General features: G+C 35.2%; 4 protein-coding genes across 5 annotated transcripts; 2 read left to right on the top strand and 2 right to left on the bottom strand.

Annotated features, from left to right (window-relative positions):
• On the bottom strand, positions 119 to 1,357 carry LOC104756358. The gene has a single exon (XM_010478931.2). The coding sequence runs from the start codon at positions 916 to 918 to the stop codon at positions 334 to 336; it is 585 nt and encodes a 194-aa protein (XP_010477233.1). The 5' UTR covers positions 919 to 1,357; the 3' UTR covers positions 119 to 333.
• Positions 4,061 to 7,427, top strand: LOC104756361 (synaptotagmin-2). The gene is made up of 11 exons (XM_010478936.1): positions 4,061 to 4,441; positions 4,878 to 4,976; positions 5,072 to 5,122; positions 5,229 to 5,352; positions 5,446 to 5,666; positions 5,752 to 5,826; positions 5,930 to 6,006; positions 6,104 to 6,350; positions 6,440 to 6,790; positions 6,895 to 7,026; positions 7,135 to 7,427. The coding sequence occupies exons 1-11, from the start codon at positions 4,331 to 4,333 to the stop codon at positions 7,264 to 7,266; spliced, it is 1,620 nt and encodes a 539-aa protein (XP_010477238.1). The 5' UTR covers positions 4,061 to 4,330; the 3' UTR covers positions 7,267 to 7,427.
• On the top strand, positions 9,260 to 11,469 carry LOC104756362 (rac-like GTP-binding protein ARAC5). Its single transcript, XM_010478937.2, has 7 exons — positions 9,260 to 9,710; positions 10,111 to 10,198; positions 10,289 to 10,398; positions 10,507 to 10,570; positions 10,724 to 10,788; positions 10,880 to 10,945; positions 11,042 to 11,469. The coding sequence occupies exons 1-7, from the start codon at positions 9,612 to 9,614 to the stop codon at positions 11,138 to 11,140; spliced, it is 591 nt and encodes a 196-aa protein (XP_010477239.1). The 5' UTR covers positions 9,260 to 9,611; the 3' UTR covers positions 11,141 to 11,469.
• LOC104756364 (protein PXR1) lies at positions 11,697 to 13,582 on the bottom strand. Of its 2 annotated transcripts, XM_010478939.2 has the most exons (4): positions 13,212 to 13,582; positions 12,445 to 12,760; positions 12,162 to 12,356; positions 11,961 to 12,049 (listed from the first exon to the last, which is right to left on the bottom strand). In XM_010478939.2, exons 1-4 carry the CDS (start codon positions 13,290 to 13,292, stop codon positions 11,961 to 11,963), a joined length of 681 nt encoding a protein of 226 aa, XP_010477241.1. In that variant the 5' UTR covers positions 13,293 to 13,582. The 2 variants fall into 2 exon arrangements, with proteins under 2 accessions (XP_010477240.1, XP_010477241.1); XM_010478938.1 differs by having other exon boundaries at positions 11,697 to 12,356; positions 13,212 to 13,572.

Below are 13,672 nucleotides of genomic sequence, written 5' to 3' on the forward strand. Positions count from 1 at the left end.
TGATACAAACTCAATGTTCAATAGCATCATTATATAACCTTTTGTATTGCGTCTTAGTTCTTACATTGATGTATGTTACAAACTTAATATTCGATGTCATCATCAGAAGCATATAACATGAAAATGAAAATCTATAACCGCCTGGCTATTTTGTGCCAAGAGAGCCTTTATAAAAAAAAGTCATGGCTTAACAAATCACACAAAGTAGAGAGAAGAGTTCTATCAATCTTAAAAAAAACAAGACAGAACCAAGCCCAAATAAAGTATTAAAAAGCCCATAAGCTTATTTTATTTGTAACATCATCAACCGTTACGTAGCACCACACCACCTTTTCACCGGAGCTGTAAAACTCGCCGGATGTTATCGGCGGCTACGTCGTTTTTGCCAGCAGCTTCGACGTTGCAACGAAGCTTCGGTTTGATCGAAAACCTAGGCATGGGTAAACTACTCGGCGGCGGAGATAATAACATGATCGCTGGACCGGGGTAACCATCAAATCCTTTAGGAAAATCACGCAGATTGTTAGACCGGACCGGAACAGAACCGGTTCGAGTCAGTGTCGGTACAGACTCGACGAACTCAACTTTCTTCTTGTCAGAAATTGGTTTGGTCTGAACAACGCAATTGAGAGTAGAGTTGTTGTTGTTGACACGTGGTCGAGAGCTGTTGACGCGTTGCAGAGGAAGAGTTGAGCTGTTGACACGTGGCAGAGGGAGAAGAGGAGGCTGAGAGTAGTAACCAAGTGGCGGGGGATATGCTGGAGAAGATCCCCAAGACGGCGTGGGGTTAGTCGGAAGAGCCAAACTTCCTCCGGATCTTGAAAGAGAACCACGAGAACTCCTTCTTCTAGGGTTCTTGAATGGTCTCAAACCCGAAACCTGTTTACCCGGTGAACGTTGCACTGCTATTGTTTCCATTGATTAAGCTTTTAATTTTTTAATTTTTTTTTTTAAAAAGAGTATTTAATTATTGAAGATTTGAAACGATGAATCAAATAAAAACAAGAGAAAGCTATTTTATATAACGTTTAAATGGCGACGATCTACCAAATAATACGATCGAAAGCCCTATAATTTGATAGATATTTAAGATTTATGACAAGAGAAAAGAAAAAAAAAAGTTTAGAAAAGATGTTAATAATCAAATTTCCATTAGAAGATCCGAAGGATCGTTCGATAAATTATAAAACTCTCTAAAAGAACCCTAACCTCGAGAGGACAGATGTTGCCAGGCACTGAGCACGGCTGGTTCCTTTTATAATCGAAATCACCAATAATAATGTGAATTTTTAAATTGCCATTTTAAAAGTTTGTATTGATTTTTAGACTATAAATGTCGTGGTTATTATTAATACTAATAACTTATTAATGTTATTATAGCTTCAAGTCAAGTGTACATATACCAATTGCGCAATACAGCACAAGTCCCGGGAAACACTATAGGACGGTCACCGCCGATTGAATACGAACCGTTGGATTGTGAATAAGTATTACAATAGCCGCTGTGAGAATCTGAGCCGTGTGATAAGGGATCTTGTTTTAGGCAGATCTTGACCATACACGTCGGTATCATCGGTGGCTTTCTTCCTTGATGACCTCACGTGGAGGGAATGTGTGGGTTCCTAGACAAGTCCGTCGTCGTTGATCTTGACACGTGTCATCACACCAGCCATTCACCGTTGTCGTGAGGCTTTCCGAGAATAGGATTGGTCGGCTCTCATGCATGGTTGCATGTGCCTGCCATAAAAATAAGGGAGAATATTATTACGAAGGTGAGAAGATATCGAATAGTAGTATTTTATATGGTGGACATTATAATAGAAAGCATCGAGCCTTCGAGGATATCACTACGATATTGTCTATTGCGTAAAGATCAATTATATTAAATTGAATGCAAATGATAGGTATACAATTTTCTTTTCTTTTCTGTAAAACCATTTGAACGACAGATCCCAAAAAAAAATAAAAAACTATGCACTGCGAATCAAAAACCTTGGTCCTTTGTCATTTTCTTAATGTTGCCATTTGAAAGATTGAGCCAATTAGCACTACCAAATCTTTAATAGCTAGGGGGATATTTTATAGTATAAGAGAGACTGAAAACGTAACTCATAAATGATAACACTTCTCACGTACAAAGAATTTACTAAATACCACAATCGACCAATCAGTATATAATATCGTGAATGAAGATTCCTCGCTGTAGATCGATTTCTTTTCACAGTGATTTGAGTTTTGACTATGTTTGGTTAATAACTTAATATATATGAACGTTTTAAAGCCATCAATATATAGTTATATGCCATTTCCTTGTGTTCTGAAAATTGGTTTTTCGGCTTTGCTTGATATAGACTATATAGGGTTATTGTATATATAACTTGTATGATGATCGCAGCTTTTTCTTAAACCAGTTTTGGCATAATCATGGTTAGGTATGGTCACTCTTTTCTTTTCATCCTTTCGTCCTCTATCTACATTTATTTAATAGTATATCACAGCAAGCATGTTTGGTAGAACTTTGGTTTTATTAGTGGACTTTCATTTTTCAACCAAATAAAATCAAAGTTTAACGCAAATTGCACATAAGTCCAACATTACGAGGTAATATACATAATTTATGATTATGATCGAATATACTCAGGATCATCTACAATTTATTAACCCTGTACCATGGTTTTTTTTTACTTCGATAATTACTATATGCATGTTTTTTTACAATTTGTTTTTTTACCCTGACATCATTCTTTTTTTTTTTTTGCTAAAGTGCAAATATCATATATATGAAAGGTTTTACAACCTTTAATTTGATATTATTATAATATGTACTCTTTGATTTTCATTTTATTTTTCCTCTTCTTGTTATCTTATTCGATAATAATTTTTTTTTTTTACTTGTATTCTATTCGTCACCGTAAATTCTAAAATTCCCCCACATCATAGATATGTAGTTGCTAGCTAGGGTTTATGTGGATTGTGGAGAGTTAGGACGAGATGAGTCAGTGCATTGCTACTTTTGGTGTCGCCTTTGGCCGATGACGTGCTCAAGCATGATTATTATTACTTTTCGCACCGACCATATCTAAGTCCACGTTCATTTTACTTTCTTTAAAGAACGTACATAACTTTGTATGCTTTTGTTTTTAGACCTGCTTTTTTTGATCCTTTAATTTTGTTTGCTTCCATATTAAGAAATTTAAACTATATGGTTTTCTAAGCATTACACATGGAATATCGAACTTTAATACGCATGTAGCTATGTATATGAAATGATACATCTTTTTTTTTTTTTTGGTCAAACATGAAATGATACATCTAGTTAAATAGCTTTTTTATAATTAGAGATTTATGTTTGAACTCCATATATCAGATCTAATTGTTGGTCGAGACTACATCAGGTATACCAAAATAACATTCTTGTGATACCCAGTTATAGATGGATACCGTGTAATTGGAAGGCCTCCCCATCGATATATGGGCTGTTTACTTTCGGGGCATATGTATACGGCGTATATCTTAATGCTTACACATTCATGATTCATCCAATTAGTTTAATTTAAATTACGTTTTAAACCTTTAATTTGTTGAAAGAAAATGTTCTCTTTAAATATGCAACATCATGGTGGAATAATTCATTTTCTGTTGGGAAGAAAAGTGAAGATTTTATTGGGCAGTAGTACTGCGAAAAAAAAAAAACAAGAGCATGTTTATCTACTTTTTTAAAAAAATTTATAAATCTTTTGGACAAAAATAAATCCGTTTATTTAACATATATCATGAAAAAAATATACCTTAACACAACTAAAAAAATTGGATAGCTACGTACGTGGGCGAACAAGAAGAAAAAGTTACATAAAACATCAAAAAAGAAGATTAAAGAACAAAGCAATATTATGGGGGAAGTTGAAACGAATGTTTTAATGTAATGGACAAATAATATTTGATCCCTTGTAATAAGAAAAGTCCTTATTTGTCGATACTATTGAAACTGTTACAAATCCCAGCCAAACAAATGGACGTTTCACATAGACTCCGTCCATAACGCTCTTGAAATTTTCCTATTCAAAACCGTTTTAATTTTTCTTTTTTTTTTTTCCCTCAAGTCTCTAATATCAATTTCTCTCAAGTGATAATAGTAATGTTATGTGACTATGTGTGTTTGAGAATTTCTCTTTCTCTAACGTAAATCTATGGCAAGATCAAAAAAATATTAATTGATATTTAATCTCCTCGATCAAGTTAATGCGATTTTCTCTTTGTGGAATTTTATAATTATTGGTCTTCGTGGTTCAAAGAAGGAGAGTGATCAGATTTGTTTTGATTTGATGAGAAAATGGGAATAATCAGCACAATATTGGGTGCGATTGGTTTCGGATTTGGAACAACGATCGGAATTGTCATTGGTTACTACTTGTTCATCTATGTCCAGTCTACTGATGTTCAGGCATCTTCGAATCTTCTTAATTCTCGCATCTTTTTTTTCTTTTTTCTTTTTCAATCATCCATTTTGTCTGTTTATTACATTTTGTTTGATCCTCTCTTTGAATGCGACAAATCGTGTTAGATTTTTTTCCTTCGTTAGTTCATGTAATGGCCCATGATCCATGTACACATTATATCCCCAAAAAATCTGCATGCACGAAAATACAGACAATATCTTGCTTTGTTTGTCTCTTTTCAGTCCTTTTTGTGTGTGTGTGTGTGTGTGATTTGATCGATTGGGTTCTTAAACTATAAGGGAATATTCATATCTTAATAGTTTAATTTGTTTTTTTCCAAAAATTTTGAAGCTAAGATTTTGAGCATTTCTAATATTCTGCTTGGTTAGCCAAAGTTTAATGGTTAATTTGTTGACCTTATTTGTTTAATCTGTGGGTCAGGACCCTGAGATCAAGCCACTGGTGGAGTTAGATTCAGAGACTATAGCAAAAATGTTCCCTGAAATACCTTTGTGGGTGAAAAATCCTGATTTTGATCGTGTATGTTTCTCTACAACTTCATAATTTTCTTAATAAATTAATGCTAATATATATTATGGTATAGTTTGTAACAAAGTTTCTCTTTCTCTTTAAAGATTGACTGGCTTAACAAGCTCGTTGGCCATATGTGGCCTTACTTGGACAAGGTAAAGTCGTCTTCTTCTTAGCTTTCATTTTTTTTTTGTTTTTTTTTGGTCTTTGATCTTCAATAACTTGTGAAACAATGTTTCTTGTAATCAATGTATGTTTCAGGCGATTTGTAAGATGGCAAAGTCAATTGCAAAACCCATTATCGCCGAGCAAATTCCAAACTACAAAATTGATTCAGTTGAATTTGAAATGCTCACTTTGGGTTCATTACCACCAACTTTCCAAGGTTTCACCTTGTGTTACTCATAGATAACACATTCTTGTTCTCAAGATTGTTCTTCCGATATGTTTGTTTTTGATTCTCACTATCCTTTTGCAGGAATGAAAGTTTATGCAACTGATGACAAAGAAATCATCATGGAGTTGTCAGTGAAATGGGCAGGGAACCCTAATATCATTGTTGTAGCCAAAGCATTTGGGTTAAAAGCCACTGTTCAGGTAGTTGATTTGCTAGTTTATGCTACTCCAAGGATCACTCTGAAGCCTTTGGTTCCATCTTTCCCCTGTTTTGCCAACATATTTGTCTCTCTTATGGATAAGGTACAACCCAAAAAGGAGCAAAACTTTTTTTTGTATAATACCTTGCAAAACAAGAGAGTACTCTAACATGTGATTTCTTATGTAGCCACAAGTCGATTTTGGACTTAAGTTACTAGGTGCAGATGTAATGGCGATTCCTGGCTTATACCGATTTGTCCAGGTATGACTTTTTTTTAAGCTGATGTTGCTTTACCTTCCCATCTAAACAAACATTCTTGTTCAGACCTAAAACTCGGTTTTTTTGGAATCACTTCTTCTTGTAGGAACTCATTAGAGATCAGGTTGGAAACATGTACCTATGGCCAAAGACTTTAAATGTACAGATAATGGATCCTTCTAAGTAAGTTTTTTCTTCTTTTTTTTTTTTTTTTGTCAAATGTATCACTTCTGTTACTCTTACAATTTTTGCTAAATGTCACAATTTGCACTATCTGCAGAGCTATGAAGAAACCTGTTGGATTGCTTAGTGTGAAGGTCATAAAGGCAATAAAGCTTAAGAAGAAAGATCTATTGGGCGGATCAGACCCTTATGTGAAATTAACACTCTCTGGAGACAAGGTTCCTGGTAAAAAGACAGTTGTTAAACACAGTAATCTGAATCCTGAATGGAACGAAGAATTCGATTTAGTTGTCAAAGAGCCAGAGAGCCAAGAACTACAGCTCATTGTTTATGACTGGGAACAGGTAAAAAACCTCTTGGTAAAATATTAATTGGCTTCTTGCAGTAAATATCTCTGGAGATCATTTTGCATAATATAGTTGATATATTTCAGGTTGGTAAACATGATAAGATAGGAATGAATGTGATACCACTCAAAGACCTTACTCCTGAGGAGCCAAAACTCATGACACTTGAGCTCTTAAAATCAATGGAACCAAACGAGCCACCTAGCGAGAAATCGCGTGGACAGCTTGTTGTGGAGGTCGAATATAAACCCTTTAATGATGATGAGATTCCAGACAACATTGATGATCCAAACGCAGTAGAGAAAGCACCAGAAGGCACACCTTCTGGTGGTGGCTTGCTTGTAGTGATAGTTCATGAAGCAGAGGATCTAGAAGGCAAATATCACACAAATCCTTCTGTTAGGTTGCTATTCAGAGGAGAAGAGCGTAAAACAAAGGTATTAAAACTTCTCTTAAAACTCAAAATCAAAATTTGTGAGTAGACTGTAGACATATGAAGTTTGAGTGTTGAAACACATATGGATTTGGTTTGATTTTGCAGCGTGTGAAGAAAAACAGAGAACCGAGATGGGATGAAGATTTTCAGTTTCCATTAGATGAGCCTCCCATAAACGATAAGCTTCACGTTGAAGTCATAAGTTCTTCTTCAAGAATGGGTTTAATTCATCCCAAGGTCAGAAACAAAACCAGATCTCTTCTTGTTTAAAATCCTTATTAAAGATTGCAATCAAAATTAGAACTTTGAGTAAGAATTTAAGAACATTTTGATTGATATGATCAGGAAACTCTCGGTTACGTTGTGATAAATCTTGGTGATGTTGTGAGTAATCGGAGAATCAACGATAAGTATCATTTGATTGATTCCAAGAATGGTCGGATTCAGATTGAGCTTCAGTGGAGAACTTCTTCTTAGACTTTGAAAGGTTTTTGTTCTCTTAGGGTTCACGAAACAACACCTTTTCTTTGGCTTCCTTCCTATGTACGTAAAAATTTGTAGTTGCATTTTGGTATGACTGGAATTTTTAAGCATAATAGGCCTATCAAAACATAATGGGCCTCGTGTAAGCCTTTTATTCAGATGGGTTTCACAGAAATTACAGTTTTATTTCTTTTGACATATCTGATTTTTTTTTTTGGTCGTTTCTGATTTATTTTGCAGCTGACTGGATTATCGAAATAGTGATTACGTTTAATTTTTCTTTTTTCCTTTTTTTTTTTTTGTAAACAAAATTTCTTAGAGAATTCTGGTCAGTAATTAAATGGTTTCTAAAAACCAAAAAATATAAATTTTTGAAAAAGAAGTGGAGTTAGTTAAAAAGAAGAGAGATGGTCACTGGTTGGTGAATAGTTTGGTAAGCTACTAAAACTTAACTTCTTTATTGATATCATGATTTGGTTAAATCATCATACCTTCCCCGCTTTCTATTCCGTAATTACGCTTTCTCTAATGTCTATGATCTTATATATATCATTTTTGTTTTTTTCTTCTAGTTTCACCACATGTATGTTTTTGTTGTTGTATTAGAAAAAAAGAAAGAAATTTGAACAAATTACAACACTCATTTGATAATATAATATATGTAGCCTACATAATGTAGGTATTATGTACTTCTAAATTTCAAAACTAAACTCAGTAGGCATACTCAAACATATGTTTCGTTTTTTTTTTATATGCTTGGACTGAAAAAGTTAAAGATAACACATGATACCCAATTAGCGACTAAATTATGAATCATCAAATTTGACAATAATTAAAACAAGCCTACCATCTGGTGTGATTATGATTAGGTGATGCGACAATCAGTGACGTGGTGGATCATTATTGGTTAATTTAGTTAGAGTTGGGCACGTCCCATTGGACCTCTAGTCACCTATGTTTCGTAATCCGAAAGGGAATCGTAAAGAGAAAATATTTAGGAATCGTGCCGGCACGTTCTTGATTGAGTGAGAGTTGCTAAATCCAATAATTATGGATTTCATCATCATGCCTCTCCGTATTTTGCTATGCTATAAAAGTCTCTCTCGTATCTCATCATCTTTTCTCTTATTGCTATACTTATAAAGTCGAAAGTCTACCTTAGCTCTTAGATCATTTGAATTTACCTCCCTTCATATTAATATCAGTATTTAACAGAGATTTAGGATATATATGGCAGTTGTAGAAGTTGTGAATGGGAGTCTTAAACACGTAATACCGAGATTGGAATTTGTTAAGCTAAACAAAATTTGTCATTTTTGAGACGTTAAAATATATCACCAACTACTACTTGGTACGTTAATATAAATTTATCGAAAAATGGTTAAAGTAAGATAGATAACAACTTTAGTTGTTGTGATAATGGTGAATTGACAAACTCCTATAGCTAGAATACCTGATCTATGTTGTTGTTGTTGTTTTGGTAGGTGTCAAGAGGATTAGCAACTTAATTTACCAAAATGATTGGTCTGCGACTCTGCGGTTAAAATAAATAAAACTTCAATAACACAAAAATATATGGTTTTGGTTAAGTCGTCTCATGCAAAAAAAATTAACCATAGAGTTTATGATGCTCAACTCGGAAGACACCTATCATACCACTAGCTAGTCTCAAACTTGCAATGTTTTATTAGGACATGAAACATCAACAAAAACTATAAAATGAGATGTGTTGTTATATAAGGTGACTTAAGATCTAAGTACAAATATTGTAAATTACTACAAATTAAACAAAGAGATAGATAATACAAAAAAAACATTCATGACATTTGTATTTTTCTTTATAAAAAAACGCACAGATCTTCATTTCAAAATTCAAAAATCCGTGACATAAAAGAAAGGAGAGATATTCAAATTTGAAAAGAGAAAGAATAAATGAAAAAAAAAAAAAGTAATAATAAATTTAAAATAATAAGGGGGGAGTGAGTGTATATGATAAGGGAGGTGTTGTTGTTGTTGGTTTGGTGTATGTAGTACTCTTAGCTGTCTCCTTTTCCCCTCAAGAGTTGTTGTTGTTATATTGTATAGAGAGAGTCCCCCGCCTCGTCCTCCTCCTCCTATAGGCTCAACTCAACTCATCTTCTCTCAAAGTCATCAATCAATCAATCAACCGCCAAAACTATCTTCTTTCTTCTTTCTTCTCCTCTCTCTCTCTCTCTCTCTCACATCGATTTTTGAATTTGGAGGATTTTCATCACAAGCTTTGTGAGCGAGAAATGTCGAGGAATTGAGGAGTCAAAACTCAAAAGCAACAAAGAAAGGGGATCGATCTTGCGGCGGAGATGAGCGCGTCAAGGTTCATAAAGTGTGTGACCGTCGGAGATGGTGCCGTCGGAAAAACCTGCATGCTCATTTCTTATACTAGCAACACTTTCCCTACTGTATGTATATCCCTCCCTCTCTCGATCTCTCTTTTGTTTCTAATTTCTATCTTTGTTTTGAGCTCGTCGTCGCAATACTAGATTATAGTAGTGAATCTCGAAGAAGCTTATTGGAATATGGATGATTCACAAGTTATATAATCTAAAAATTCACCATGTTTTTGTTTGCAAATTGAATTCAAATTTGGTGTAGACTGCTGCAATTTCGGTCTTCTCATACAGAATTCAAATATCATGTCTTCTGTTACGACTTACCAACTGTATACTACAAAATTGATCAATTTTCTCTTTACAACTTTGTGCGCTGATTCTGAGAATTTGGCTTCTTTATATGTTTGAACATTTTGAAAATCTAGGCCGGCCATAGTATTGATCCTTTGTTTGTGATTGGTTTTTGCAGGATTATGTTCCAACTGTTTTCGACAACTTCAGTGCTAATGTGGTTGTTGATGGCAACACTGTCAATCTTGGATTGTGGGATACAGCCGGTAATTCATTCTTTTTCAATACTAGTTTCTTCGTCACTCTTTAGGGTTCTTGACTTAGTTTTGTGTGTTTTTCGGCTTCTCCCAAAACAGGTCAAGAAGACTACAACAGGTTACGACCTCTGAGTTACCGTGGTGCTGATGTTTTCATTCTTGCTTTCTCTCTCATTAGCAAGGCTAGCTATGAGAATATTGCCAAGAAGGTCTTTCCCTCTTTTTTTTTATTTTCTAATTATCCAATATATAACTAACTTGTCATGAGTGAATTCATCTGATTTTTTTTTATTCTTTGTATTCTCCTCTTCTTTCAGTGGATTCCTGAGCTCAGGCATTATGCTCCCGGTGTTCCCATTATCCTCGTTGGAACTAAACTCGGTAACTTTTTAACTCTTTCCTGACTTGAACTCAGAATAATCATGCTATATTTGTTCTGACTAGTTATGTTCATGCTAATCTTTCGACTCCAACAAAGTTTTTCATACAAATTCAGTATGGTTATTAGAGATTTTTGAATTCTGGTATTTGCAGACCTTCGAGATGACAAGCAATTCTTCATAGATCATCCAGGTGCAGTGCCAATTACTACGAGTCAGGTACTTACTTCATTTCTTAAACGGATAGTCTCACCATGATTGGTTTGGTTGGTTGATGGATTATTGTCTAACGCTGTTATGACTGATGCAGGGAGAGGAACTGAAGAAACTGATTGGATCTGCTGTCTACATTGAATGTAGTTCTAAGACACAGCAGGTATACCTAACAAATTGCTTGTCTCCGTTGTTTACTGTTTGCATAGATTCTTGTTAAGAGACTGACATTGTTTTTTTCCTTTTGGGGTTTCTGCAGAATGTGAAGGCAGTGTTTGATGCAGCCATAAAAGTGGTGCTTCAGCCACCAAAGCAGAAAAAGAAGAAAAAGAACAAGAATCGATGCGTGTTCTTGTGATAAAAACAATCACTAAGACTAGGTAAAACAACTAAAAAAAGGAAGAAGAAGAAGATGATTTCAACTATTTGATTCGTCCCCAATTTAATATGATAGCTTCGACTTGAAGGGAGACATTTCGGGTAGCTTTTTGTATAGTTGCTAAAACGAGCTATATTGTTTGTGTCTTTTACTCTTTGCTGGTGAATCATTTGAGTTCACAGAGTAAGAGATGGTGTGTTCTACGCTTGTTATGTAGACTAATCTCTCTTTCTTTCTCTCTTTTGTTCTTGATGGGGATCATTTTGTATTAACATATGAATCTAATTACCATTGCCTTTTGTTTTCAAGCTGTTCTGTTATATATATGCACTTCTGATTTAGATTTATGATTGGGATCTTTCCAGCTGGATGATCAACTAGAATGAAGCAACTGGGCACCTCGTTATGCCAACTTATCAATACCTAACTGCTTTCAAGCGATCCCATTGTAATGGTTGCTCAGGCTGCACAGTTAACTGAGCCGGCTGTAATTTAACCAATAGCTTCCAGCTGTAGAAATTTATGTAGCAGATTATTTAAGTCGAAAATATAATCTATTATTAGTTTCAAAATTACAGAGATCTTGAAGTATTATATAGATCACTGTGATTGTTACAATTAGTTATGTACAAGCGAAGGGCTAAGGCTAAGCTCTAGTCATAACAGCTGAGAAAGACAACAAAACAATTTGGGAACTAAAACGGTACTGTATATGGTAATGAAAAAATTCCGACTTCAGGCAAAAACCGAGCTCTAGGAAAAGAAGAACAATCTTCTCCTGAAGTCTGCAAGTTCATGATCATGTCTTCATCACTCTTGATAGAAGCTTTGGAAGAAGCTTGCCGACTTGTTCCAAAAAGCCAGTCATCGCTGTTGCTATTATCCTCCTCCAACGACAGACAAGGAGGAACCCATCCATCAAACAATGAATTGTACCGAGATTCTTTGCTCTGCTTATGTTTCTTTCTCTTCTTTGACTCAGAAGAAATTGTAATCTTGTCACTCTCAACTGCGGTTGAGAGCAGATTCACATCATGGTCGCATGTCTTTGGAACAGAGACAGAACTTGGTATCTCGATGGGTCTCTCAGTCCCTGAAGTGGAGCAAACACGATCCTCTTGAGGTACAACCTCAGCTTCTTTTGGTTTCCTCAAAACAAAACGTAACCGGAGTGGGTTACCAGCTACAGGCGTAGCTGCAAATCATCAAATGTAACAATTTCAACAAGGCAAGAATCAGAAAACTGATCAATCAAGAAGACCAAGAAGAGAAAAATCACAAACCTTTGATTTGACTCTCAACAACAGCAGGAGAAGTTTCCCTGCTTCTCTTCTTACTGTTCTGACTACCATCAGACAAATAACCAATCTGATGAAGCTGCTCATGTTCTTCTGTCAAACAACTCTTCTCAAGCTGTTCAGACTCGTCCGAGACTTGCTTGACTGGGATATATAGTTTAAGGGACTTCTTCTCATTCTCTACTTTCTTTTCTTTCTTATCTTTCGTTTTCTCCTTCTTCTCTTTCTTTTCTTTCTTATCTTTCGTTTTCTCCTTCTTCTCTTTCCGATGCACCTTTTGAGAGACTATTTGTCTTTCGATCTTTATAATCCATCAGAATAAAGCATTTAGACTAGAGGAAGGATTTATCAGGTAACAACCAGATACCCATATACGTGGGTAACATTATTCATTCATTCAATCATAAAACAAACAAAACGTTAACAAGTCAAAACACATATCTACAACACGTCTTTATAGTTGACTATACGATTCAAAGACCAAAACCAGACGACATACATGTTTACACGATATCGATACATAATAATAGGGAATTCAATAAGCTAAATCATGAATTGTCTATAGAGTAAATTCATAGATCTATATGACTACAGTTATAACAAATCAGACTGCAACCTAACCATTGAACTACAAAGAGGATATTAACATCATCAGGAAAATTATAAATCCCGACCGAACATAGAAAAGCTATGTTCAGACGAGAACTGAAGACGGTGCGAATCAATCACAAGAACTTGAGTGCTCGACGAACCTTAGTCGATTCGACCAAGTTCTGACTGTTCGCCCAGTTCCTCGCATACACAGGCGGTGGGGTTGTGAAATAACGCGACATCTTTTTTTTTGTTTCTTTGTTCTTTCTTTCTCTCTCTCTCAGATCAAATCTAATAACGGACAAGAAAAACAGACAGGAAGTAATCGAATTCGGACAGAACTAATCGAACCTAAGGTACGGTTCCAGATCCACGCGTACGGAACCTTCTTTGTGGCGCGTAATCAAATCGAAATCGAAGCGGGCGTAGACGCAGAAGAGAACCCTAATTTTTTTTTTTTTGCCTTCGACGAGAGAGAGAAGATGATAAAACCAATTGCGGTTGAGAAAATAATGGGTGAGGGGTAAGGTTCTATTTAAAGACGCGTGAAACACTCAGATCCGCCGACTCGGCCTATGCTTACGTTTTTTTGTGAAGAATCAATGTGAAAACCCTAATTTTT

This window comes from Camelina sativa, chromosome 17, assembly GCF_000633955.1.
Source record: "Camelina sativa cultivar DH55 chromosome 17, Cs, whole genome shotgun sequence".
Classification (NCBI taxonomy): Eukaryota; Viridiplantae; Streptophyta; class Magnoliopsida; order Brassicales; family Brassicaceae; genus Camelina; species Camelina sativa.